Here is a 24,689-nt window from a genome sequence, read left to right as displayed (position 1 = left end):
TGACTATATACAATTTCATTAGCTTTATTGATTGCTGTTATCATTTTCCCTAACCCTGAAGATGCAAATACAGTACCATCAACATAATTCTCTATCATACTATAGAAGATGAAAGAATCACAATTATATATCTAAATGAAATGTACAAAATGTAAGGTCATTCATCAAATGCCATCATTTCAAGAAAAAAAATTATCCTAATTGAAAGGAGACATAATTTATAGTCATATGATAATTATAAAATTCAAGTATGTACACACTTTAAAGATGTTTTTCTCAGGCCTGATGCAGTGGTATAAATGATGAAAACAGATTTTATTTATAAATATATATAGAAAATGGAAATTTGGTCTTATGGTAAGAAATTGTTTGTAATCATGAGAACTCTTGAAGAGTCTTAAGGTGGAGCATACATCTCAGTGTTCTGTCATATAAGAAAAAGCACAAAATATGAAATGCAGGAAAGAAATGTTCAGTGATAACAAGATATATGCAACACAGTTCTTAGGAATTCCACCTCTAATTCCTACTCTATCCTAAGAGGAGGATGCTCACCTGATTTAACTACTTTATTTATTGGTACGATATCAGGTGCAGACCCTTAACTAAGAAACAAAACAAACAAACAAAAATGGTATACCTGTCATAATAATACATGCATATACTTTTTTCTCTCCTTTTAATTTAATATGAATTAGATGAAAAAAGATGGTTTGCATTAGTGACATAAGAAAATAGGGCTAATGAGAGAAGTTTTTTTAAAAAAAAAGATTAAAGAAGATATTTATAACAGAAGAATTTTATGAGGGAAGAAAGCAAATGCTGTTGTGAATCGAGACACTTTTCTTCCTGTTAATTTATCAAAGAAATGTTTAACAGCCACCACAAGTCAAGCAGGATGCTGGGTGCTGGGAATGTAATTAAAAAACAGTATATTAACTTAGCCCTCAAGGTCTCTCTGACTGTTCTGGAAGGCAGATGTGTAAACACATACCTGCTCCCCTGTGTGTTAGATGGAATCAGGAGCAATGTGCCAGGTACCAGAGAAGATGCTGCAGAGAGGGAATGATCGGCTTTGTGAAGCAGAGAGTGGGAGGATGGAGATATTATTAAAAGATTCCCCAAGGAGACCATAGATGAGCAGGATGTTGAAGGGGGACTAGGACTCCAGCTGGGGACCTAAAGAGAAGTGGACATATTGGCTTAGAGCAGAGCCCCATGCCAAAGCAGCCTGTGGAGAGCAGACTAGTATCCCCGGGAACCCGAGTGGGAGACCCTGACGAGGGCTCGGTGGATTTGTCGTCCTCAGCTGCTGACCCAGGACATGGTTTTATAAAGTGTACTTATGTGCCTCTCCGGGCAGTTACCCTTGCTTCCTGTGGCAGGCTGCAATGTATACCTCTGTGTTTGATTTTATTTCACCTTGTGCCAGCAGAGACCTAGTTACTGATCTGAAGTAAGTAAAAAGGGGGAATCTGTAAATACAAAGGGCCTCCTCGTCTAACAGGGCCCTGGGACTGGCTCCACAGGGCTCTCTGTGTCTAAGCTTGGAGGGGATGGGTCCATCCCCTGGCAGAAGTGAGGCCTGAGTGTTTTGGCTGTACACCAAAGAAGCCTTGCCTTTGTTTGACCAGTGCCTGCCATGGAAAACAGTGGATTATCTATGTGGAATAAATCCTGCATTTTAGGAACACACTTCTGACTGAACAGGGTTGTTTTCCAGTCTGGATTCTTCCATATTTGCAAGGCTTGTCCAAATGACTGTCAAGTCCTGCTGCTTTAGGCAGCTCTACTGGCGATGCAGTCAGACAAGAAATGATGACAAAGCAGGGAACGATTTAATTACAGGCCAAGCCTGCTGTCATGATAGATGCCCGCTAACCCCATGACAGGAACTGCTACCTGACAATTTCCAAAGACCCAGCCATAGGAGGGGAGGTGGTGTGGGTGGGAGGTTGGCTTTCATCCCTAATGGTCACGACAGCACTTCCACTCTTTCATTCCCCTCCCACGCCACACGAGAGGGTCTTCTTTAAAAGAAGAGGTGAGGTCTGGCTCCTCACCCTCCCTCTCACCCCTTGCCTCATTCTCCAAACACCGTGAGAACCAATACCATCTGAGCAACCCAAGGGGCAGAGACAAGGGGTGTGCTTGAACCCATATCTCTGGCTGCTCCTCTCCTCTTTTCTGGGGCTGCCTGTAACTGATGGAGGAGGATGCCTTGTTATCCCGCATTCCTTGCAGCTCTTTATCATCATCTTAGCATTTGGCTCCTCAGGCCATGCTGGTAATAATTGCCAGATGGGATGGGGATAAAGCCTATTTCTTCTCCTGTAGGCCCCTAGGAAGGAGGCCATGTGGGTAAATATTTGGGGATCGAGGTAAGACTGTTGGACGCTGTTGGGGATTATGAGCACGTTTCTTTTCCATGATCTTTCTTACATTTAGTAGCCAGTGTCTCTTGCAGCAAACATGTTGTCCAGTAGGCAACTGGTGCTACCATGTAAAGAAGCAGAAGGTACATTTCCTACTCATAAGGAGCCTGTGGTGGTTTAGGAGCTAAGTCGTATTAGACTCTCTGACCCCATGGACTGTAGCCTGCCAGGCTCCTCTGTCCATGGGATTCTCCAGGCAATAATACTGGAGTGGGTTGCCATTTCCTTCTCAAGGGGACTCTTCCTGACCCAGGGATGGAACCCAGGTCTCCTGCATTGCAGGCCAATTCTTTACTGACTAGTATTCGGTAGTAAGGAGCCTGTAATTTATTTTAAAACGAGATGGTGAGTCTAAGTGCCTCAAAGCATTGCTAGTTGCAGTGGAGGGGGTGGGATAGTTTATACTTATTTATAAGATCTCATTTTCAAAACCCATAGGTTTTTCTCCTTTACTTCTATATGAGAAGCATTTAAATATATTCTTGATTGTGAGCAGGAGTATACACTTTTGATAAAAATCTAGGTCAGATTTGTTATGCTCATTTTTATGTGGGTGTTAGTTATACACCCTTGCAAGACTTAGAGATGAATGTGATCCAAATTATTCTTGCTATTAAAACCTATTTAAGGAGAGTAAGGCCAGACCAGGGCTGCTGTAACTAAAGAGGTTCTTTTGTGGTACTCACATTAATGGCTCAAGCACTGAAGGGTGAAAATAAGGTCTGTGTCAGTTCCTCGTCTGCAGGACGCTTGATCGTAAGATGTGGGTTAAGATTTTGATGCAAGATATTTCTTTAATGTCATCCGTAGGAAGGCTTGAACTGACATTTATGAAGCTTTACTTTCTTGTTTAGTATGCCTGCTCAGCCAAGTGAAAATCACGTTTCCTCTCCTCTCATGTTCTGGTAGAGTGCAGAAGAATTATGAAAGCATTAGCTATGTGGTCCTTATCTGACAGTGGAAATTCTAGCTGTGATTCTAGGCTGCTATCATCCATATTGGAAATTTTCTGTCCTTGAAACACAAGTAACTTGTCACATGAATATATAATATATACAGAATGCTCTTGGTATTTCAGTGGGTAGACTGACATATGGAGGTCATTGATGTTACTGTGAATTTTTAATCAGAAGAATCTTATCAATTGTAACAGAGCAGTTTTATTCTTTATCGCTCCCATGCTTTACAGTTACTAAAAGTTTTTATTAATATATAACATCTTCAAAATAGACATTATTTTGTCCCTTTGGAATTTATTTTAAATATCTCCTGCCCCAAAAATTTGCTGGCAAATTGCATCTGACATTTAGCTCTTCCTTTTCTGAATTGTTCTCAAACTTACGGACTATGTTACAGTTTAGCACTCACTTGTTACCCAGTTATTTTATTGAACAAATATTACTTCCTGACTTGGTTTTAACCTTAAGTGCAAAGACCATATCGGATGCTTTTTGAATTCTCCAAAGAGACATGATCGTAGGAAGACATACTATAAATGCTCGTTTTTCTGGTTTCACAGTCCCCTGAGAAATGAACTATAGTTGATATTTTCTAATTATTAAAGCTTTTGAATAATACATGAAGTTCTATCTTAGAGACTTAAAAATATGGGAAGAAAAGCTGAAAACTAAATTTAAAAGTTGAATTTTTAATATGCTAGCTATTCCCCTAGGATGCCATCCTGCCATCCATTGCACATTTGTAAAAACATCAGTGCATCTTAATTATTTACTTATTTATGCTCCCACATCATCCTGTATATTATTTGAGACAGCTAACCAAAATATGCAATAATCTGGAAACCATACAGTGCTTAGCCTTGAATTAGATCTTCTTGCCAGCTCCCCTACCTGTAGGTCTATATCCTTTACACAAACTGCTTAATCACTCACTCTAAGCCTCTTAGACTTTTGTGCTACAGATTAGGCTGAAATGAGTGTTAAATAAATTAATTTATGCAAAGCATTTAGCATATTACCTGGCACATAGTTAACTTTCAATAAATGTTAAATAATATGCAATAAAGTAAAATAAAGAATTATCATAAAAATTAGGACCAGGGGAAATATAATTTAGAAGAGCCTACTCTAAAACCAGCTCGAACATCTAAAAACCAGATGTTCAAGCTGGTTTTAGAAAAGGCAGAGGAACTAGAGATCAAATTGCCAATATCCGCTGGATCATCGAAAAAGCAAGAGAGTTCCAGAAAAACATCTATTTCTGCTTTATTGACTATGCCAAAGCCTTTGACTGTGTGGATCACAATAAACTGTAGAAAATCCTGAAAGAGATGGGAATACCAGACCATCTGACCTGTCTCTTGAGAAACCTGTATGCAGGTCAGGAAGCAACAGTTAGAACTGGACATGGGACAACAGACTGGTTCCAAATAGGAAAAGGAGTACGTCAAGGCTGTATATTGTCACCCTGCTTATTTAACTTCTATGCAGAGTACATCATGAGAAACGCTGGGCTGGAAGAAACACAAGCTGGAATCAAGATTGCCGGGAGAAATATCAATAACCTCAGATATGCAGATGACACCACCCTTATGGCAGAAAGTGAAGAACAACTGAAGAGCCTCTTGATGAAAGTGAAAGAGGAGAGTGAAAAAGTTGGCTTAAAGCTCAATGTTCAGAAAACTAAGATCATGGCATCTGGTCCCATCACTTCATGGCAAATAGATGGGGAAACAGTGGAAACAGTGTCAGACTTTATTTTTTGGGGCTCCAAAATCACTGCTGATGGTGATTGCAGCCATGAAATTAAAAGACACTTACTCCTTGGAAGGAAGGTTATGGCCAACCTAGATAGCATATATAAAAGCAGAGACATTACCTTGCCAACAAAAGTCCATCTAGTCAAGGCTATGGTTTTTCCAGTGGTCATGTATGGATGTGCGAGTTGGACGGTGAAGAAAGCTGAGTGCCGCAGAATTGATGCTTTTGAAGTGTGGTGTTGGAGAAGACTCTTGAGAGTCCCTTGGACTGCAAGGAGATCCAATCAATCCATCCTAAAAGAGATCAATCCTGGGTGTTCATTGGAAGGTCTGATGTTGAAGCTGAAACTCCAATACTTTGGGCACCTTATGCAAAGGGTTGACTCATTGGAAAAGACCCTAATCCTGGGTAGGATTGGGGGCGGGAGGAGAAGGGGACGACAGAGGATGAGATGGCTGGATGGCATCACCGACTCGATGGACATGGGTTTGGGTAGACTCCAGGAGTTGGTGATGGACAGAGAGGCCTGGCGTGCTGGAATTCATGGGGTCGCAAAGAGTCGGACACGACTGAGCGACTGAACTGAACTGAACTGACTCTAAAAAGTTAAATTGCAACTATGCATTAAAACCTTGCCATAAGTGACTAGTCAGTGAACAGTTTTTTAAAGTTATCTTTGTGGAAGTGAAATTTTTACCAGCTCTGCTATAAAAGAAGTTCTCCTGTGTGGCTTGCTGTGAGGAGACACTGAGCAGATAGTACACACTGTTGTTCAGTCTTGACCTTAAACACAGTCAGTTTCTGGTGGCAGTCTTCTCAAACTCGTTTTAAGATATGCCAAGGGTGAAAAGACGAGAAGCGAAAAGCAAAGGAGAAAAGGAAAGATATACCCATTTGAATGCAGAGTTCGAAAGAATAGCAAGGAGAGATAAGAAAGCCTTCCTCAGCGATCAATGCAGAGAAATAGAGGAAAACAATAGAATGGGAAAGACTAGAGATCTCTTCAAGAAAATTAGAGATACCAAGGGAAAATTTCATGCAAAGATGGGCTCAATAAAGGACAGAAATGGTATGGACCTAACAACAGAAGCAGACGATATTAAGAAGAGGTGGCAAGAATACACAGACGAACTGTACAAAAACGGTCTTCACAACCCAAATAATCATGATGGTGTGATTACTCACCTAGAGCCAGACATCGTGGAATGTGAAGTCAAGTGGGCCTTAGGAAGCATCACTAGGAACAAAGCTGGTGGAGGTGATGGAATTCCAGTTGATCTATTTCAAATCCTAAAAGATGATGCTGTGAAAGTGCTGCATTCAATATGCCAGCAAATTTGGAAAACTCAGCAGTGGCCACAGGACTGGAAAAGGTCAGTTTTCATTCCAATCCCAAAGAAAGGCAATGCCAAAGAATGCTCAAGCTACCGCACAATTGCACTCATCTCACACGCTAGTAAAGTAATGGTCAAAATTCTCCAAGCCAGGCTTCAGCAATATGTGAACCATGAACTTCCAGATGTTCAAGCTTGTTTTAGAAAAGGCAGAGGAACCAGAGATCAAATTGCCAAATCTGCTGGATCATTGAAAAAGCAAGAGAGTTCCAGAAAAACATCTATTTCTGCTTTCTTGACTATGCCATAGCCTTTGACTGTGTGGATCACAATAAACTGTGGAAAATTCTTCAAAAGATGGAAATACCAAACCACCTGACATGCCTCTTGAGAAACCTGTATGCAGGTCAGGAAGCAATAATTAGAAGTGGACATGGAACAACAGACTGGTTCCAAATAGGGAAAGAAGTACGTCAAGGCTGTATATTGTCACCCTGCTTATTTAACTTCTATGCAGAGTACATCACGAGAAACGCTGGGCTGGAAGAAACACAAGCTGGAATCAAGATTGCCGGGAGAAATATCAATAACCTCACATATGCAGATGACAGCACGCTTATGGCAGAAAGTGAAGAGGAACTAAAAAGCCTCTTGATGAAAGTGAAAGAGGAGAGTGAAAAAGTTGGCTTAAAGCTCAACGTTCGAAAAACTAAGATCATGGCATCTGGTCCCATCACTTCATGGGAAATAGATGGGGAAACAGTGGAAACAGTGTCAGACTTTATTTTTGGGCGGCTCCAAGATCACTGCTGATGGTGATTGCAGCCATGAAATTAAAAGATGCTTACTCCTTGGAAGAAAAGTTATGACCAACCTAGATAGCATATTAAAAAGCAGAGACATTACTTTGCCAACAAAGTTCCATCTAGTCAAGGCTATGGTTTTTCCAGTAGTCATGTATGGATGTGAGAGTTGGACTGTGAAGAAAGCTGAGCGCCAAAGAATTGATGCTTTTGAACTGTGGTGTTGGAGAAGACTCTTGAGAGTCCCTTGGACTGCAAGGAGATCCAACCAGTCCATCCTAAAGAAGATCAGTCTTGGGTGTTCATTGGAAGGACTGATGTTGAAACTGAAACTCCAATACTTTGGCCACCTGATGCGAAGAGCTGACTCATTTGAAAAGACCCTGATGCTGGGAAAGATTGAAGGTGGGAGGAGAAGGGGACGACAGAGGATGAGATGGTTGGATGGCATCACCGACTCGATGGACATGAGTTTGGGTAAACTCCAGGGGTTGGTTATGGACAGAGAGGCCTGGCATGCTGCCAGTTCTGGGGTCGCAAAGAGTCAGACACAACTGAGCGACTGAACTGATCTGAACTGAGGGTATAATAACTTCTCAGGTGGTGCTAGTGATAAAGAACCCGCTTGCCAATGCAGGAAATGTAAGAGACTCGAGTGTGATCCCTGGGTCACGAAGATACTCTGGAGAAGGGCATGCCATCCCACTCCAGTATTCTTGCCTGGAGAATTCCATGGACAGAGAAAGCTGGTGGGCTATAGTCCATGGGGTCGCAAAGAATCAGACATGACTGAAGCGACTTAGCATGCACTCAAGGGTATTATGCCAGCATGTAAAATTCACAAAGACCCCAAAAACATTGGTGTATTAACTATAGACCTTTTTTTTTTTAAAAAAGCAACTTATAAGTCTTTTTTTTTTTGCAAAGTGAAGTTTATAGAAGCTTCATTTCTTTCCACTTTCACTCATACATGGGAGTTAGTTTTCTCCATCCTTACCCAGGGTACCTTTTTTCCACAAATGCTTTTTCCTCACATCCCAGCTTGCAGGCCACTGCCTGCTGAGTTTCATTTAAGTTCTCTTTTGCTCAGTTGCCATTATGTGGCAAGCCCCGAGCCAGGTCCTAGCCTGTTCATTCTCCTCAGGGAGCTCAGTCAGCTCCTCCTTCAGGTATATCCTACCGCCTTCCACCCACGAGACTGTAAGCTCTGTAGTGGTTAAAGACGTGTTCTGTGTATTGTCACAGTCTCAGTGCAGAGCAGAGGCTCTGGCACCTAGTCTGGGTGCTTGGTAAGTGCTGGTGCAGGAATAAATGAAGCAGATTCTTGCAGTGATTTCTTAAGTGTGTTGGTGGGCTTGGGAGCATTGACTATCACCTGTCATTCATAAAGTCACCTTCATGCGAGATGCAGAAGGTTCTTGAAGCTTTTACTAGGACCATTGTTCTCTGTGGGGTCCTCTACTCTTTTTGGAAGGTCCATTGCTGTTGGTGGCCCTGACTTTGGCAGAGAGACTGGCTTGCTGTTTACCTGGTGTACCCTTTTCTTCATAGACACATGCCGGACTCCACTTGCCTGTCTCCCTGGCAGTTAGGTGTGAGCAGATGACTGATTCCGTCTGGTGGAATGTAAGCGGGAATGATGTGTCACTTCTAAACCCAGCCCGTAAAGGTGTCCCTGTGTCATCCTCTCCTCCCTCCTCTACTAGGTGCCGCTGCCCAGGTAGCCGTGTGTGGAGGACAGCAGTGAGCCTGCCTCTGGGTCCCGGAGGGACGGGGAAGCAGGGCTGCTGCTCTTCCGGTCCCTTGCCCCCTGGACTTTACATGAGCAAGGAAAGAAAACGTGGAATGGGTGAAACCACTAAGACTCCCTGTCTCTTACAACAGTAGCTTTACCTTAGCCAGTACTGACTCCTTTTTTTATTGCCTGCCCAATGGAGGTTTTTTTTTCTTCTTGTGTTGTTTTTTGAAGAAGAGTCTCTTACTGATTTTGCCACGTTGATCTCTCAGAAACTTTATTTAATCTCAACATTTGAATGGTCCAGTGAACTAATTGAAATGTATGCTTTGGTCCATGCATAGAAAAGGTTTGTCACGGTTGATTTAGTGTGCCAGTGCTAAAGGGATATGTATCTTTTGTTGAGTAAGTGCATGTCAGTGACAGAGCAAGAAAAACAAAGCAATCCTAGTTCCTCAGTACTTTGTCAGTTCTCACCCCTCCCTGCCATTATGATGTGATTTCCCCAAGCCAAGCAGCAATGTATAAAGAACAGCTGTCTGCTTGGGAAGAAAGGATTTTTTTCTTGTTCATACCTGCCACGTAAATAGAGCGTGTTTGTGGGCCAAGACTGAACAATCTCGAACTTCATGTGGCAGAATCAGGTGGGAATGTTGAATATTATAAGGTATAGAGCTCTTTGGGGCATATAAAACACTTGATATTATGTGTGCTGTGAGCACTTTTAGAAGGGAGGGGAAGAAGGTAGTAAGAATATACATTTTAAAAAATTGATAGGTTGTTGGGCATGTTTGATATTATCAATACTGCTGCTGCTGCTAAGTCGCGTCAGTCGTGTCCGACTCTGTGCGACCCCATAGACGGCAGCCCACCAGGCTCCGCCGTCCCTGGGATTCTCCAGGCAGGAACACTGGAGTGGGTTGCCATTTCCTTCTCCAATGCATGAAAGTGAAAAGTGAAAGTGAAGTCGCTCAGTCGTGTCTGACTCTTCGCGACCCCATGGACTGCAGCCTACCAGGCTCCTCCGTCCATGAGATTTTTCCAGGCAAGAGTACTGGAGTGGGGTGCCATTGCCTTCTCTGGATATTATCAATAAAACCTCTCAAATTAGATGATTACCTTTATTATAGAATAATAAAGAGAAGGAAATGGCAACCCACTCCAATATTCTTGCCTGGAAAACCCCATGGTCAGAGGAGTCTGGCTGGTTCCAGTCCATAGGGGTCACGAAGAGTCGGACACGACTGAGCAAATAACACACACTATTATAGAATACTTTTAATAGTTATGAGAATGTACAGTATATTTCTTAAGCACTGAAGTGCTTCAAATTCTGTCCCACTATCCTGATGTCTGTATCACTTTGGAGAAGGCACTTTAATCTCTGTGCCTTGGTTTCCCTTTTGGAAAATGAAGAAAAAAATGGTACCTATTACTAAGAACAACAGATGAGATAATGCTATATAAAATGCTTAGCACAGTTCCTGGTAGAGTAAGCTGCTGTGATAACATCATTAATGGAAATTATTGTTGTTGTTGTTTAGTTGCTAAATTATGTCTGACTCTTTTTGTGATCCCATGGATGTAGCCCTCCAGGCTCCTCTGTCTATGGGATTTCCCAGGCAAGAATACTGGAGTGGGTTGCCGTTTCCTTCTCCAGGGGATCTTCCCGACCCAGGGATAGAACCCACGTCTCTTGCATTGGCAGGCAGGTTCTTCGCCACTAAGCCACCACAGACTTAAAAATTATCATTATTAATGAGAAAAGCTAAACATTAGTTCTTTCTAGTGGTTCAAGGTTATTGAAATGTAGTGTATTCATAAACAGCTAAGGTCCTGGCAGTAGGTGGTGTCAAAGTATCTCTAAGTTTCTGTTAGCCTTGAAGGTGATCCTGAGGGACCCCAGTGAAGGTAAAAAAGGCTAAGAAGCTAAGTTTCCATGACCTGTGTGATCTTGGAGAATCACTAGTTGTCAGTTAACCTATGGTGTTGAATTGCCAAACACATTTATTAAGCACCTGTTATGTGAGTTGGTGTTGAATTGCCACTCGATATTACCAGTGGTTTGATGACAAGTAGTCAAGGAAGAGTAATACATATTGCAAGGAGAATCAGTTCATGTGCCTTTGTTACCATTATCAATCAGAGAGGTAACATCTTTTTATTTGTGCTGTTTGATCCACCAACTTAGTTATCTCATACTACAAGGTTTAAAAATGGATAACTCTAGTATAAACATATTTACCCATGCCACTGAATACATTAGCTTATTTCATTATATAGAGAATAATCATCTATTCCTTTTCATAGTTATCTAATAAAAAGGCAGGCACATAAGAAACATTTTATTTTGCCTGCTTATGATATCTCTTACCCTTTAAATTTTAAAGGAAAGTTTGTTTTATACCTAAAATACAATTTTACAAATATGGAAAATGGTGGGATTTTTTTTTAGATTTCTGGATTGCTTTATGATTCAAAATTAGAGGACTAGAACACAAGTGTAGTAAAAATATTGGCAAGTGTTTCAGATTATTAATATAATTACTAGAAGTTTGCATTAGTTTAAGAACAAGAACCACAACTCCACAATAGTCTTTTGTATACAAGGTGTTGTTATTAACCGAGTGCTCTCTTGTGGATTTAGATTTGCTAGTTCTTGGAAGTAATATGGATTCTTCCATTTACATGATATTTTGAAATAAGGTATTTCAGATAAACCAATTTTAATTCTACATCTACCTTGGAAAATGTGAGACCATATAGACAGAATTGCTTTCATTCCTCTGCTTTTAGTACCAGAGAAAATTTTTTCTCTAAATGCTTTACTATTTTTTCCTTCAGTTAAAGCCCTGAGTTGCTTTAAAGAATGTAGTTTCCAATTATCTAATCAGTCCCCAAAAGCAATAAGGAAACTCTAGAATTCTAACTATAGAGAATTTTTTATAACTGCCACTTAATACCAGCCAACAAATTTAGTTTAAAAGTATCCTAATTTTAATCCATCCTGCTGGAAAATGCTTTAATTATCTTAAAAGACTCCAAGTTTTAGAAAGCCCTTAGGACTAGGAAAAAAAAGAAAAGAAAAGAAACTTTATTATTGAAAGATTTTGTGTGTGTCCAAGCCTTCACATTTAAGAGAATAACTGCTAGAATTACATTTGATATAGAATTATAGCAAAAATACATTTGTTACCGCTTGGTCACATAAAGGGCTTCCCTGATGGCTCAGCTGGTAAAGAATCCGCCTGCAATGCCGGTGACCTGGGTTTGATCCCTGGGTTGGGAAGATCTCCTGGAGGAGAGCATGGCAACCCACTCCAGTATTTTTGCCAGGAGAATCCCCATGGACAGAGGAGCTAGGCAGGCTACAGTCCATGGGGTCGCAAAGAGTTGGACACAACTGAGCATCATATAAATACATAGACCCATCTATGTCTCCTTGTAAATCCTGTAATTGATTGCTGAAACACAGACATAACAATAGAGTTGGCATCACCATTAAAATTAATTTAAAACCATCTCATGTGGTTTCAGGTCTTTGATGATTCATCTTTAAGAAATGACTTCTAAAACCTATGCTGGTTATTAATTAGATTTGATTTTGAATAAATTTCATTTTATTTATTGGAATATTTTTGAGGTTTTTCCCTTAGTGCTAATGAAAAAATAGTCATATCTGAAAAGAAATGGAGTTAGCATCTTTAATAATTATTGTTTAAATAGATATATATAATAATATTTAAATTACATACTACTGTCAACATTTACAATTAAGATTCTATCCAGGCATTGTTCAATTCTGAGAAGGCTGGCATTATCTAAGGTACTGTAGTTGTTAAGCCAGATAAAGCAAATATTTCATTTGAATTCTGTGGAAATTAATTAAGTATGCATAGTGCTTCTAATCATCTAGTTCATCTTTCTAGTTAAAAAACAACCTACTTTAAATGATTACTGAAACATACATAAGAAAAATTATTGTGGTATTTCTCAAGGCATATAATCTAATGTACCCAGTGAAAATAATGTTTATTCTATTATGGTCAACCGCTGATGCTGAAGAAGCTAAAGTTGACCGGTTCTATAGAGACCTACTGTATAATCATAAGGGATTTCGTTTAGGTCATACCTGAATGGTCTAGAGGTTTTCCCTACTTTCTTCAATTGAACTCTTAATTTTGCAATAAGGAGTTCATGATCTGAGCCACAGTCAGCTCCAGGTCTTGTTTTTGCTGACTGTCTAGAGCTTACAATTATGAAGTAGAAGTGACAAATAGACTCAAGGGATTAGATCTCATAGAGTGCCTGAAGAACTATGGATAGAGGTTCATGACATTGTACAGGAGGCAGTGATCAAGACCATCCCCAAGAAAAAGAAATGCAGAAAGGCAAAATGGTTGTCTGAGGAGGCCTTACAAATAACTGTGAAGAGAAGTAAAAAGGAAAGATATACCCATTTGAATGCAGAGTTCCAAAGAATAGCAAGGAGAGATAAGAAAGCCTTCCTCAGTGATCAATGCAAAGAAATAGAGGAAAACAAAAGAATGGGAAAGACCAGAGATCTTTTCCAGAAAATTAGAGATACCAAGGGAACATTTCATGCAAAGATAGGCACAGTAAAGGACAGAAATGGTAGAGACCTAACAGAAGCAGAAGATACTAAGAAAAGGTGGCAAGAATACACAGAAGAACTATACAAAAAGGATCTTTGTGACCCAGATAATCACGATGGTGTGATCATTCACCTAGAGCTAGACATCCTGGAATGTGAAGTCAAGTGAGCCTTAGGAAGCATCACTATGAACAAAGCTAGTGGAGGTGATGGAATTCCAATTGAGCTATTTCAAATTCTAAAAGATGATGCTGTGAAAGTGCTGCACTCAATGTGCCAGCAAATTTGGAAAACTCTGCAGTGGCCACAGGACTGGAAAAGGTCAGTTTTCGTTCCAATCCCAAAGAAAGGCAATGCCAAAGAACATTCAAACTACCATACAACTGTATTCATCTCACACGCTAGCAAAGTAATGCTCAAAATTCTCCAAGCCAGGCTTCAACAGTACATGAACCATGAACTTCCAGATGTTCAAGCTGGATTTAGAAAAGGCAAAGGAACCAGAGATCAAATTGCCAACATTGAAACTGGATCATCGAAAAAAGAGAGTTCCATAAAAACATCTATTTCTGTTTTATTGACTATGCCAAAGCCTTTGACTGTGTGGATCACAACAAACTGTGGAAAATTCTTCCAGAGATGGGAATACCAGACTACCTTACCTGCCTCTTGAGAAACTTGTATGCAGGTCAAGAAGCAATAATTAGACCTGGATGTGGAACTGGTTCCAAATTGGGAAAGGAGTACATCAAGGCTGTATATTATTACCCTGTTTATTTAGTTTATATGCAAAGTACATCATGCAAAATGCCAGGCTGGATGAAGCACAAGCTGGAATCAAGATTGTTGGGAGAAATATTAATAACCTCAGATACGCAGATGACACCACCCTTATGGCAGAAAGTGAAGAAGAGCTAAAGAGCCTCTTGATGAAAGTGAAAGAGGAGAGTGAAAAAGTTGGCTTAAAACTCAACACTCAAAAAAGAAGGGGACGACAGAGGATGAGATGGTTGGATGGCATCAGTGACTTGATGGACGTGAGTTTGAGCAAACTCTGGGAAATGGTGAAGAACAGGGAAGCCTGGAGTGCTGCAGTCAGTCCATGGGGTCGCAATGAATCAGACATGATTGAGCAACTGAACTGATGAAGACCTACAAAAACTAACATCATGGCATCCAGTCCCATCACTTCATGGCAAATAAATGGGAAACGATGGAAATAGTGACAGACTTTATTTTCTTGGGCTCCAAAATCACTGCAGAAGGTGACTACAGCCATGAAATTAAAAGATGCTTGCTACTTGGAAGAAAAGCTATGACCAACCTAGACAGCATAATTAAAAAGCAGAGACATTACTTTGCCAACAAAGGTCCTTATAGTCAAATCTATGTTTTTTCCAGTAGTCATGTATGGATGTGAGAGTTGGACTATAAAGAAAGCTGAGCACTGAAGAAATGATACTTGAACTGTGGTGTTGGAGAAGACTCTTGAGAGTCCCTTGGACTGCAAGGAGATCCAACCAGTCCATCCTAAAGGAAATCACTCCTGAATATTCATTGGAAGGACTGATGCTGATGCTGAAACTCCAGTGCTTTGGCCACCTGATGCGAAGAACTGATTCATTCCAAAAGATCCTGGTGGTGGGAAAGGTTGAAGGTGGGAGGAGAAGGGGACGACAGAGGATGAGATGGTTGGATTGCATCACCGACTCGATGGATGTGAGTTTGAGCAAGCTTCAGGAGTTGGTGATAGACGGGGAAGCCTGGCGTGCTGTAGCCCATGGGGTCTCAAAGAGTTGGACATGACTGAGCTACAGAACTGATGAAGACCTACAACACTTCTCGAACTGACACCCAAAAAAAGATGTACTTTTCATCATAGGGGACTGGAATGCAAAAGTAGAAAGTCAAGAGTTACCCAGAATCACAAGCAAGTTTGGTCTTGGAGTACAAAATGAATCAGGGCAAAGGCTAACAGAGTTTTGTCCAAAGAACATGGTGGTCTTAGAAAACACCATTTCCCAACAACCAAAGAGATGCCTCTACACATGGACATCACCAGATGGTCAGTACCAAAATCAAATAGATTATATTCTCTGCAGCTGAAGATGGAGAAACTGTACTACAGTCAGCAAAAACAAAACCTGAACCTGACTGTGGCTCAGATCATGACCACCTTATTGCAAACTTCAGACTGAAATTGAGGAAAGTAGGGAAAACCACTAGACCATTCAGGTATGACCTAAATCAAATCCCTTATGATTATACAGTGGAAGTGACAAGTAGATTCAAGGAATTAGATCTGATATACAGAGTGCCTGAAGAACTATGGCTGGAGGTTCATAACATTGTACAGGAAGCAGTGACCAAAACCATCCCAAAGAAAAAGAAATGCAAAAAAGCAAAGTGGTTGTCTGAGGAGGCTTTACGAAAAGCTGAGGAAAGAAGAGAAGTCAAAGGCAAAGGAGAAAGAGTAATATATCCAACTGAATACAGAGTTCCAGAGAATAGCAAGGAGAGATAAGAAGGCCTTCTTAACTAAACAATGCAAAGAAATAGAAGAAAACAGTAGAATGGGAAAGACTAGCGATCTCTTCAGGAGATATCAAGGGAACATTTCATGCAAGAATGGGCATGATAAAGGACAGAAATGGTAAGGACCTAATAGAAGCATAAGAGATAAAGAAGAGGTGACAAGATACACAGAACTATATAAAAAAGGTCTTAATGTCCCAGATAACCATGATGATGTGGTCACTCACCTAGAGCCAGACATCCTGGAGTGTGAAGTAAAGTGGGCCTTAGGAAGTATTACTATGAACAATGCTAGTGGAGGTGACAGAATTCCAGCTGAGCTATTTAAAATCTTAAAAAGATGATGCCATTAAAGTGCTGCACTCAATATGCCAGCAAATGTGGAAAAAACTCAGTAGTGGCCATAGGACTGGAAATGGTCCGTTTTCATTCCAATCCCAAAGAAGGACAATGCCAAAGAATGTTTCAACTACCATACAGTTGCTCTCATTTCACCTGCTAGCAAGGTTAGGCTTAAAATCTTTCAAGCTAGGCTTCAGCAGTATGTGAGCCAAGAAATTCCAGATGTACAAGCTGGGTTTAGAAAAGGCAGAGGAACCAGAGATCAAATTGCCAACATCCGTTGGATAATAAAAAAAGCAAGTGAATTCCAGAAAAAATCTGCTTCATTGACTACACTAAAGCCTTTGACTGTGTGGATCACAACAAACTGTGGAAAATTCTTAAAGAGATGGGAATACCAGACCACCTTACATGTCTCCTGAGAAACTTGTAGGTGGTCAAGAAGTAACATTTATTAGATTGCTGCGATGTAATTGCAGTTTCTGTGAACTTGAAATCATTTTAACTAGGCTCAAAACATCTTTATTAATCAAAATAATAACGATTACAGTTAACACATTTTTGCCAATGAGAAATAAATTTGTTTATTCCTGTAGCATAAAAATCCTTGCTTCAGGATTCAATGAACTCTTGGAAAGCATTTTCTGCCTCCTGCTGGTTGTGGAAGGCTTTTACTTGCAAAAAGTTGTCCAGATGCTTGAAGAAATGGTAATTGGTTGACAGGAGGTCAGGTGAACATGGCTACTGAGGCAAAATTTCAGAGCCCAATTTGTTCAACGTTTGAGCCGCTGACATGCTGTCAATGACATTGACAGCATGCGACATGCTGTCAGGCGTTGTCATGGGGAAGAACTGGGCCCCTTCTGTTGACCAATGCTGGCTGCAGGTGTAGCAGTTTTCAGTGCATCTCATCAGTTTGCTGAGCATACTTCTCAGATGTAATGGTTTCACCGGGATTCAGAAAGCTGTAGTAGATCAGACTGGCAGCAGACCACCAAACAGTGACCATGACCTTTTTGGTGCAAGTTTGGGGCTTTGGGTAGTGCTTTGGAGCTTCTCGGTCAACCACTGGGATGGCCATCAGCAGCTGTCATAGAAAATCCACTTTTTGTCACAATCTGATCGAGAAACGGTTTGCTGTTTTGTAGAATATGAGAAGACACTTCAGAATGATTTTTAAAAATTTTTGGTCAGCTCATGAGGCAACCACTTATGGAGCTTTTTCCCCTTTCCAATTTGCTTCAATACTAAATGACCATAGAATGGTCAACATTGAGTTCTTTCACAACTTCAATGATGGTTCTTGGTTGTTGTCAGCTGCCGATGGCAGGCCACTGCACTCCTCATCTTCAAGGCTTTTGTCTCCTTTGTAAAACTTCTTGAACCACCACTGCACTGTATGTTTGTTAGTAGTTTCTGAGCCAAATGTGTTGCTGTTGTGAGTGTCTCTGCTGTTTTATGACTTATTTTGAACTTGAATAAGAAAACTGATCAAATTTGCTTTTTGTCTAACATCATTTCCCTAAGATAAATAAAACAGCAAATAACATTAGCAAAAAAATGAAGCGAGAAACACCCATTAAAATGATATATAACATAACCATGTATATTTAAAAATGTATTCTGATATCAAACGGTAAAGTTCTACAGTGCAAAACTGCAGTTACTTTTGCACCAACCTAATAGAATCAGACATGGAACAACTCACTGGTTCAAAATTGTGAAAGCAGTATGACAAGGCTATATATTGTCACCCTGCTTATTTAACTTATATGAATTGTACAACATGTGAAATTCTGGGCTGGATGAATCACAAGCTGGAATCAATTGCTGGGAGAAATATCAAAAGCCTCAGATATGCAGATGATACCACTATAATGGCAGAAAGTAAAGAGGAACTAAAGAGCTTCTTGATGAAGGTGAAAGAGGAGAGTGAAAAAGTTGGCCTAAAACTCAACATTCAAAAAACTAAGATCATGGTATCTGGTCCCATCACTTCATGGCAAATAGAAGGGGAAAAAGTGGAAGCAGTAACAGATTTTGTTTTCTTGGGCTCCAAAATCACTGCAGATGGTGACTGCAGCCATGAAATTAAAAGACGTTGCTCCTTGGAGGGAAAGCTATGACAAACCTAGACAGTGTATTAAAAAGCAGAGACATCACTTTGCCGACAAAGGTCCATATAGTTGCAGCTTTGATTTTTCCAGTAGTCATGTACAGATGTGAGTTGGACCATAAAGAAGGCTAAGCACCAAAGAATCGATCCTTTCAAATTGTGCTGGAGAAGACTCTTGAGAATCCCTTGGACTGCAAGGAGATAAAACCAGTCAATCCTAAAGGAAATCAACCCTGAATATTCATTGGAAGGACTGATGCTGAAACAGAATCTGCAATACTTTGGCCACTTGATGCGAAGAGCTGACTCATTGAAAAACACTCTGATGCTGTGAAGGATTGAAGGCAAAAGGAGATGGGGGCAGCAAAGGATGAAATGGTTAGACAGCATTATCGATTCAATGGACATGAATTTGAGCAAACTCTGGGAGACAGTGGAGGACAGAGGAGCTTGGTGTGCTGCAGTCCATGGGGTATCACAGAGTCCTACACAACTTAGCAACTGAATAGCAATGTATTTGATTACATGCTCAACACTGTGAATTTTACCTTAGGTGCTGGATATTTTTGCTTTCCTACAAATATTCTTGAGCTTTGTTCTGAAACATAACTAAATTAAACTTAGAAATAATATGATCCTCTTGAGTCTTGCTTTTAAACATTACTTAGATGGGACCAGAATGTTATTTAAACTAGGGCTAACTCTTTCATAATATTAACACAAGACCCTTTGTTTGTTTGTTTTTATACTCAGTGTTTTTTTAAAAACTTATTTTGTATTAGAGTGTAGCTGATTGACAGCGTTGTGATAGTTTCAGGTGGAGAGCAAAGGTACTCAGCCATATATATACATGTATCCATTCTCCCCAAACTCCCCTCCCATCCACGCTGCCATGTAACAGTAAGCAGAGTTCCCTGTGCTATACAGTAGGTCCTTGTTGGTTGTCCTAAAACAAGACCCCTTTGAATACTCTAGCAATCCCAGGAATCATGAGCTTTTCCAGTTTGGCTGGTAGAAACAGGTGCTATTCCCAGCCCTGGATGGGTTCTGAGGAGTGTTTTTTGTATTGTTTTTGGGCAGTTCTTTCCCTGGCTTTGGATAGTTTCTAATACATGCACTTGTTAATCAATACTCTGCTGAATACTTGAGGGAAACCATCTCCAGATCTCTGGAGTTTCTGTGAAGCTCTCTCCTCTCTGGCTCTCTGACCTGGAGTTCCAGCTGCCCCAGTCTTCCCAGACTGTCTGCTCCATCTCCTCAGTTTGCTGGTTCCCCTCTGCGCCTTGCAGCTTTCAGACTCTGACCCAGTGAGCTGGGGCCCCTCATTGTTTCCCGTCTCTCAGAGATCACTGTCCTTTTTGCTAATGTCCAGTGTCTTGGGAACCATTGTTTCATATATTTTGTCCAGTTTTTGGTTGTTTCAAGAAGGAAGTAAATCCAGTACCTGTTATTCCAGTTTGGCCAGAAGCAGATTGTCAGATTAAATCTTAAATGAATATTAATTTTTCAGTTCAATTTTCCAAAACATGGGTTAAAACTTTCTGATGATATTATCTCCAACTGAGATTATTTTTCAGGAAGCAAGTCCATAACTTAATGTAAGCAGTACCAGATGATCTTAATCCTTGGCAGCTATTTATAAAACCTGTTGTGACAATATCTTTCTGTTACATGTAAAGCTGTGTTCTAATAAAGATTTAAATTCATACAATGTGTAGTTACTGTACATTAATGATCAATTTCTTCCAACCTGTTATCTTTATCCTCCTCTCCCTGCCAGCCAATGATGAAGATATAATGAAGCTGGTAATGAGGCATTGTAAATAGTCCCTGCAGTCTTTTGGAAAGCAAACTGGAACCATATATTAAAAGGCAAAAAAGAAAAAATGATTATATCCTTCAAGTCATTAACCCCACTTATAGAATTACAGCCAATGTAAATAAGATACATAAAAGCTACGTGTCTGAAAATGTTAATCATAGTGCTAATATAATGGAAAAATTGGAAATAATCTTTTAAAAAATACTTGATCTACAATACTGCATTATTTTCAGATGTATAGCAAAGTGATTTTTTTTAGATTACAAGATACTGAATTTCCTGTTATACCGTAAATCCTTGTTGCTTTTTGTATAGTTTTATCTGTTAATTCCATATTCCTAATTTGTACCCCCACTTCCTTCCCTCTCCCCTTTGATAACTATATATTTGTTTTCTATGTCTGTGAGCCTGTTTCTGGTTTGTATATAGATTCATTTGTATTATTTTTTACATCCCACATATAAGTGATATCATATAGTATTTGTCTTTATCTGACTTCATTATATTTCTAGGTCCATACCTCTTGCTGTAAATGGGACTATTTCATTTTTTTGGCTGAGTTATATTCTATTGTGTGTAGGTGTGCCACATCTTTTGAGCCAGTCATGCAGTGATAGGCACTTTGGTTGCTGCTGTGTCTTGATATTGTAAATAGTGCTGCTGTGAACATTAGGGTACACATATCTTTTCAAATTAGAATTTTTGTCTTTTCCAGATAAATATCCAGGAGTTGGATTACTGGATCATATGCTAGCCCTCTTTTAGTATTTTAAGGAACCTCCAAACCTCTTTTACCATAGTGGTTGCACAAGTTTACATTCCCACCAAAGAGTAGGAGGGTTCTCTTTTCTCCACACCCTCTCCAGCATTTTCAGACTTTTTTAATGATGATCATTGTGAATAGTGTGAGGTGATAGCTTACTGTGGTTTTGGCTTGCGTTTCTCTAATAATGCGCAACGATGAGCATCTTTTCACGTGCATGTTGGCCATCTGTATGTCTTCTTTAGAAAAATGTCTGTTTAGGACTTCTGCCCATTCTTTGATTGTGTTGTTTTTACAATATTGAGTTTTATGAGCTGTTTGGAAATTTTGGATATTAACTCCTTGTTGGCCGCATTACTTGCAAGTATTTTCTTCCATTCCTTAGGTTGTCTTTTTATTTTGTTGATGGTTTCATTTCTGTGCAAAATCTTTTTAAGTTTGATCAAATCCCATTTGTTTATTATTGCTTTTATTTCTTTATTGCTTTGGGAGACTGATCTAAGAAAATATTGCTACAATTTATGCCAGAGAATGTTTTGCCTGTGTTCTCCTCTAGGAATTTTATGGTGCCATGTCTTACATTTAGGTCTTCAAACCATTTTGAGTTTATTTTGTATATGGTATGTGGGAGTGCTCTAATTTCATTGATTTACATGTAGCTGTCCATGTTTCCCAACACCACATGTTAAAGACACTGCCTTTTCTCCAGTGTATATTCTTACCTCCTTTGTTGTAGACTAATTGACTAAATGTGCATGGGTTTATTTCTGGGGTCTATTCTGTTCCATTGATCTATGTATCTGTTCTTAAAGTCAAAATAGGTACCCAATAAAAGGTTTTAATATCCAAAATATATTAAAAAATGACTACAACAGCAAAGAAACCCAAACAACCCAATTTGAAAATGACCAAAGACTTCCATAGATTTTCTCCAAAAAGATTTATAGATGGCTAATAAATGAAAAGCATTCAGTATCAGTAGCTATTAGGGAATGCAAATCAAAACCACAGTGAGATACCACTTCATACCCGTTGTGCTAAGTCGCTTCAGTTGTGCCTGACAGTATGCAACCATGTGGACTATAGCTTGCTAGGCTTCTCTGTCCATTGGGATTCCCCAGGCAAGAATACTGGAGTGGGTTGCCATGCCCTCCTCCAGGGGTTCTTCCCAACCCAGGGATCGAACCTGCATCTCTTCATGTCTCCTGCATTAGTAGACGGGTTCTTTACCACTAGTGCCACCTGGGAAGCCCTAATACTCATTAATATTGCTATTATAAAAACACAGAAAATAACATCTGGTAAGATAAGGAAAAACTGGAATTCTTGAGCATTTCTAGTGGGAATGTAAAGTGGTGCAGCTACTGTGGAAAACAGACCCTCCAAGTGTTAAATATATTATTACCATGTAACCTAGTAATTCCACTTTTAGGTATATACCCCAAAGAACTGACACAGGCACTCAGACACCTGCACATCAGTGTTCACAGCAGCAGCATTCACAACAGCCAAAAGGTGGAAACAACCCAAATATCCATCAGGAGATGAATGGATAAACAGAGTGTTACAAGGCTACACATCCATGAGCCATAAAAAGGAAGGAAATTCTGGCATATGTAACATGGATGAACTTTAAAGACTTTATGCTAAGTGAAAGAAGCTAGACACCAAAGAACAAACCCTGTATGAGCCCACTTGTATGAGGTACCCTAGCAGTCATACTCACAGAGACAGAAAGTAAATGGTGGTTCTCAAGGCCTGGAGATGGTATTGTTTAACAGGTGCAGAATTTCAGTTCGGGCTGAAAATAAATCCTGGAGATGGATGGTAGTGATGGGTGCACAAAACTGGAATTGTACTTAAAGCCACCGAACCATACACTTAAAAATGGTTAAATGACAAATTTTGTTACGTGTATTTTACCACAAAAAAGTATACATCTTTATTAGATGTGTATGTACGTATGTGTACATATATATGTACCTCGTTAGTAACTCACGTTCCAAAAAAGAGTAGCGTGAGGAGTGCTGACCAGCCGTCCCGCCTGCTCCCCTCTCTCCCCAGGAGTGACCCACGCGGCCATCTGGGCGGCCTGCATTTCTTATCTCAGTGCCGCGGTTCCCCCTGAGCTGAGGACGTCTGCTCAGGGCATCCTGCAAGGACTTCATCTGGGTTTGGGGAGAGGCTGCGGTGCCATGATCGGAGGCGTGTTAGTCAACTTTTTTGGTAAGAATGGCTTGCTTTCTTTCCCTTTCTTCTTGGATGAAACCTTACAATTTTTCAGCAACACCTCCATAAACACTCAGATTATTACTGAAGATTGCCAGAAGCTAGACTCTCGTTTTCATATTTTTTTCTAGCTTTCACAGTAGTCAGAATTGCAAAGCAGTGTGCTTCAGTAGTTAAGATGATTAGAGCAGACAAACAGTTAACCGCAGTGCTACACAGATACCTCAGAGGAGCCAAACAAAGGAATAAGCCCACGTGCTTTTGGTTTGAAGTGCCCTAAACCTGTTGATGATAATGCTGGAGAAAAGATAATTCATCACTGTTTTTCCATCTGGCTTTGGTAATGTCCCTGCATCTGTGGTAACAGTCTGTTTGCTCCATCAGTTTCCCCTTACTGGAAATACAGGGGCTGAGATGGAGGTGGGATTATTCTGCTCCAGGATCTTGACTACTCAGTCATCTGTAGAAGGTGGGCTCAGAGATGTTTGAATTTATAGCACCTATTGAGCTTGGCTGTTTTAACTACAGATTAATAGGACTGTTTAATAGGTAGATGGCCTTTATGAAGACAGCCCACTGCATTTTAAAAAGGCCTTCAGAGACAGTCCTTTATTTTATAAATGCAGTTTGAAAATCTGATCAATGACAGATATCCAATACCAGCTCTTGGGTCTCTTGACAACTACCCAGACCTGTGTTGTTCCTTCGGTATGAAGCTAATGGCCACTTGCCATTCTCTGCTCTGCTGCCTTTGTCAACTTTAGAACATCAACAGGTCTGGGTAAGGGCTACCCACCTTTCCAGGAATTACTGTCTATAGAGTGTTGTTTGCTTTCACAGGGGCTGCTGCAACCTTCCGAGGAATTGGCATGGCCTGCCTGGTGATCCTCCTGCTCTTTGCCCTGATCCAGTGGCTGGCAGTACCAGATGAGGAAGAAGGTAGACATGTTCATTGATCCTTAATGGTTCTAAAGGCTGAAGCCAAGGGGAGTTCTGCACATGCCCCTGAGGAACCCAGAGGTGGTAACAACAGTGTACCACAGACCTGCATGGCTCTGAGCTTGTGTGCACCATGGCTGGAGAGATGCCACTTGCTGTGTTGAAAAGAATACTGGCTGTTTAAAGAGCTTAGGGTTTTCTTCCTTTTGTTTTGTCTTACGGTACAAGGTACTGGGGAAAGTATTGGTTTTAAATTTTTCTGGTATTCTAAAGAGATTTAAATTTTAAATGCATAAAGGAC

The 24,689-nt window shown here is 40.3% G+C and overlaps 1 protein-coding gene across 7 annotated transcripts in view; it reads left to right on the top strand.

Annotated features, from left to right (window-relative positions):
* The window catches only part of MFSD6 (major facilitator superfamily domain containing 6), a 93,027-nt gene that overhangs the window by 62,973 nt on the left and 5,365 nt on the right, over window positions 1-24,689 (top strand). For all 7 annotated transcript variants that reach the window (XR_014079847.1, XR_014079848.1, XR_014079846.1 and 4 more), the window contains 2 exons: window positions 23,285-23,446; window positions 24,290-24,388. Coding sequence is in view for 3 of the 7 variants with exons in the window: in XM_081581210.1 (XP_081437336.1) it covers window positions 23,285-23,446; window positions 24,290-24,388 (261 nt within the window). In the remaining 4 variants the exon portion in view is untranslated. The remainder of the gene's footprint in view (window positions 1-23,284; window positions 23,447-24,289; window positions 24,389-24,689) is intronic.

The sequence above is a fragment of the Giraffa tippelskirchi genome, chromosome 3, assembly GCF_054371585.1.
Source record: "Giraffa tippelskirchi isolate mGirTip1 chromosome 3, T2T-mGirTip1v1.2.pri, whole genome shotgun sequence".
NCBI lineage: Eukaryota > Metazoa > Chordata > Mammalia > Artiodactyla > Giraffidae > Giraffa > Giraffa tippelskirchi.
Note: the sequence above shows the minus strand (reverse complement) of the source record. Positions and strands in the feature narration are given on the sequence as shown.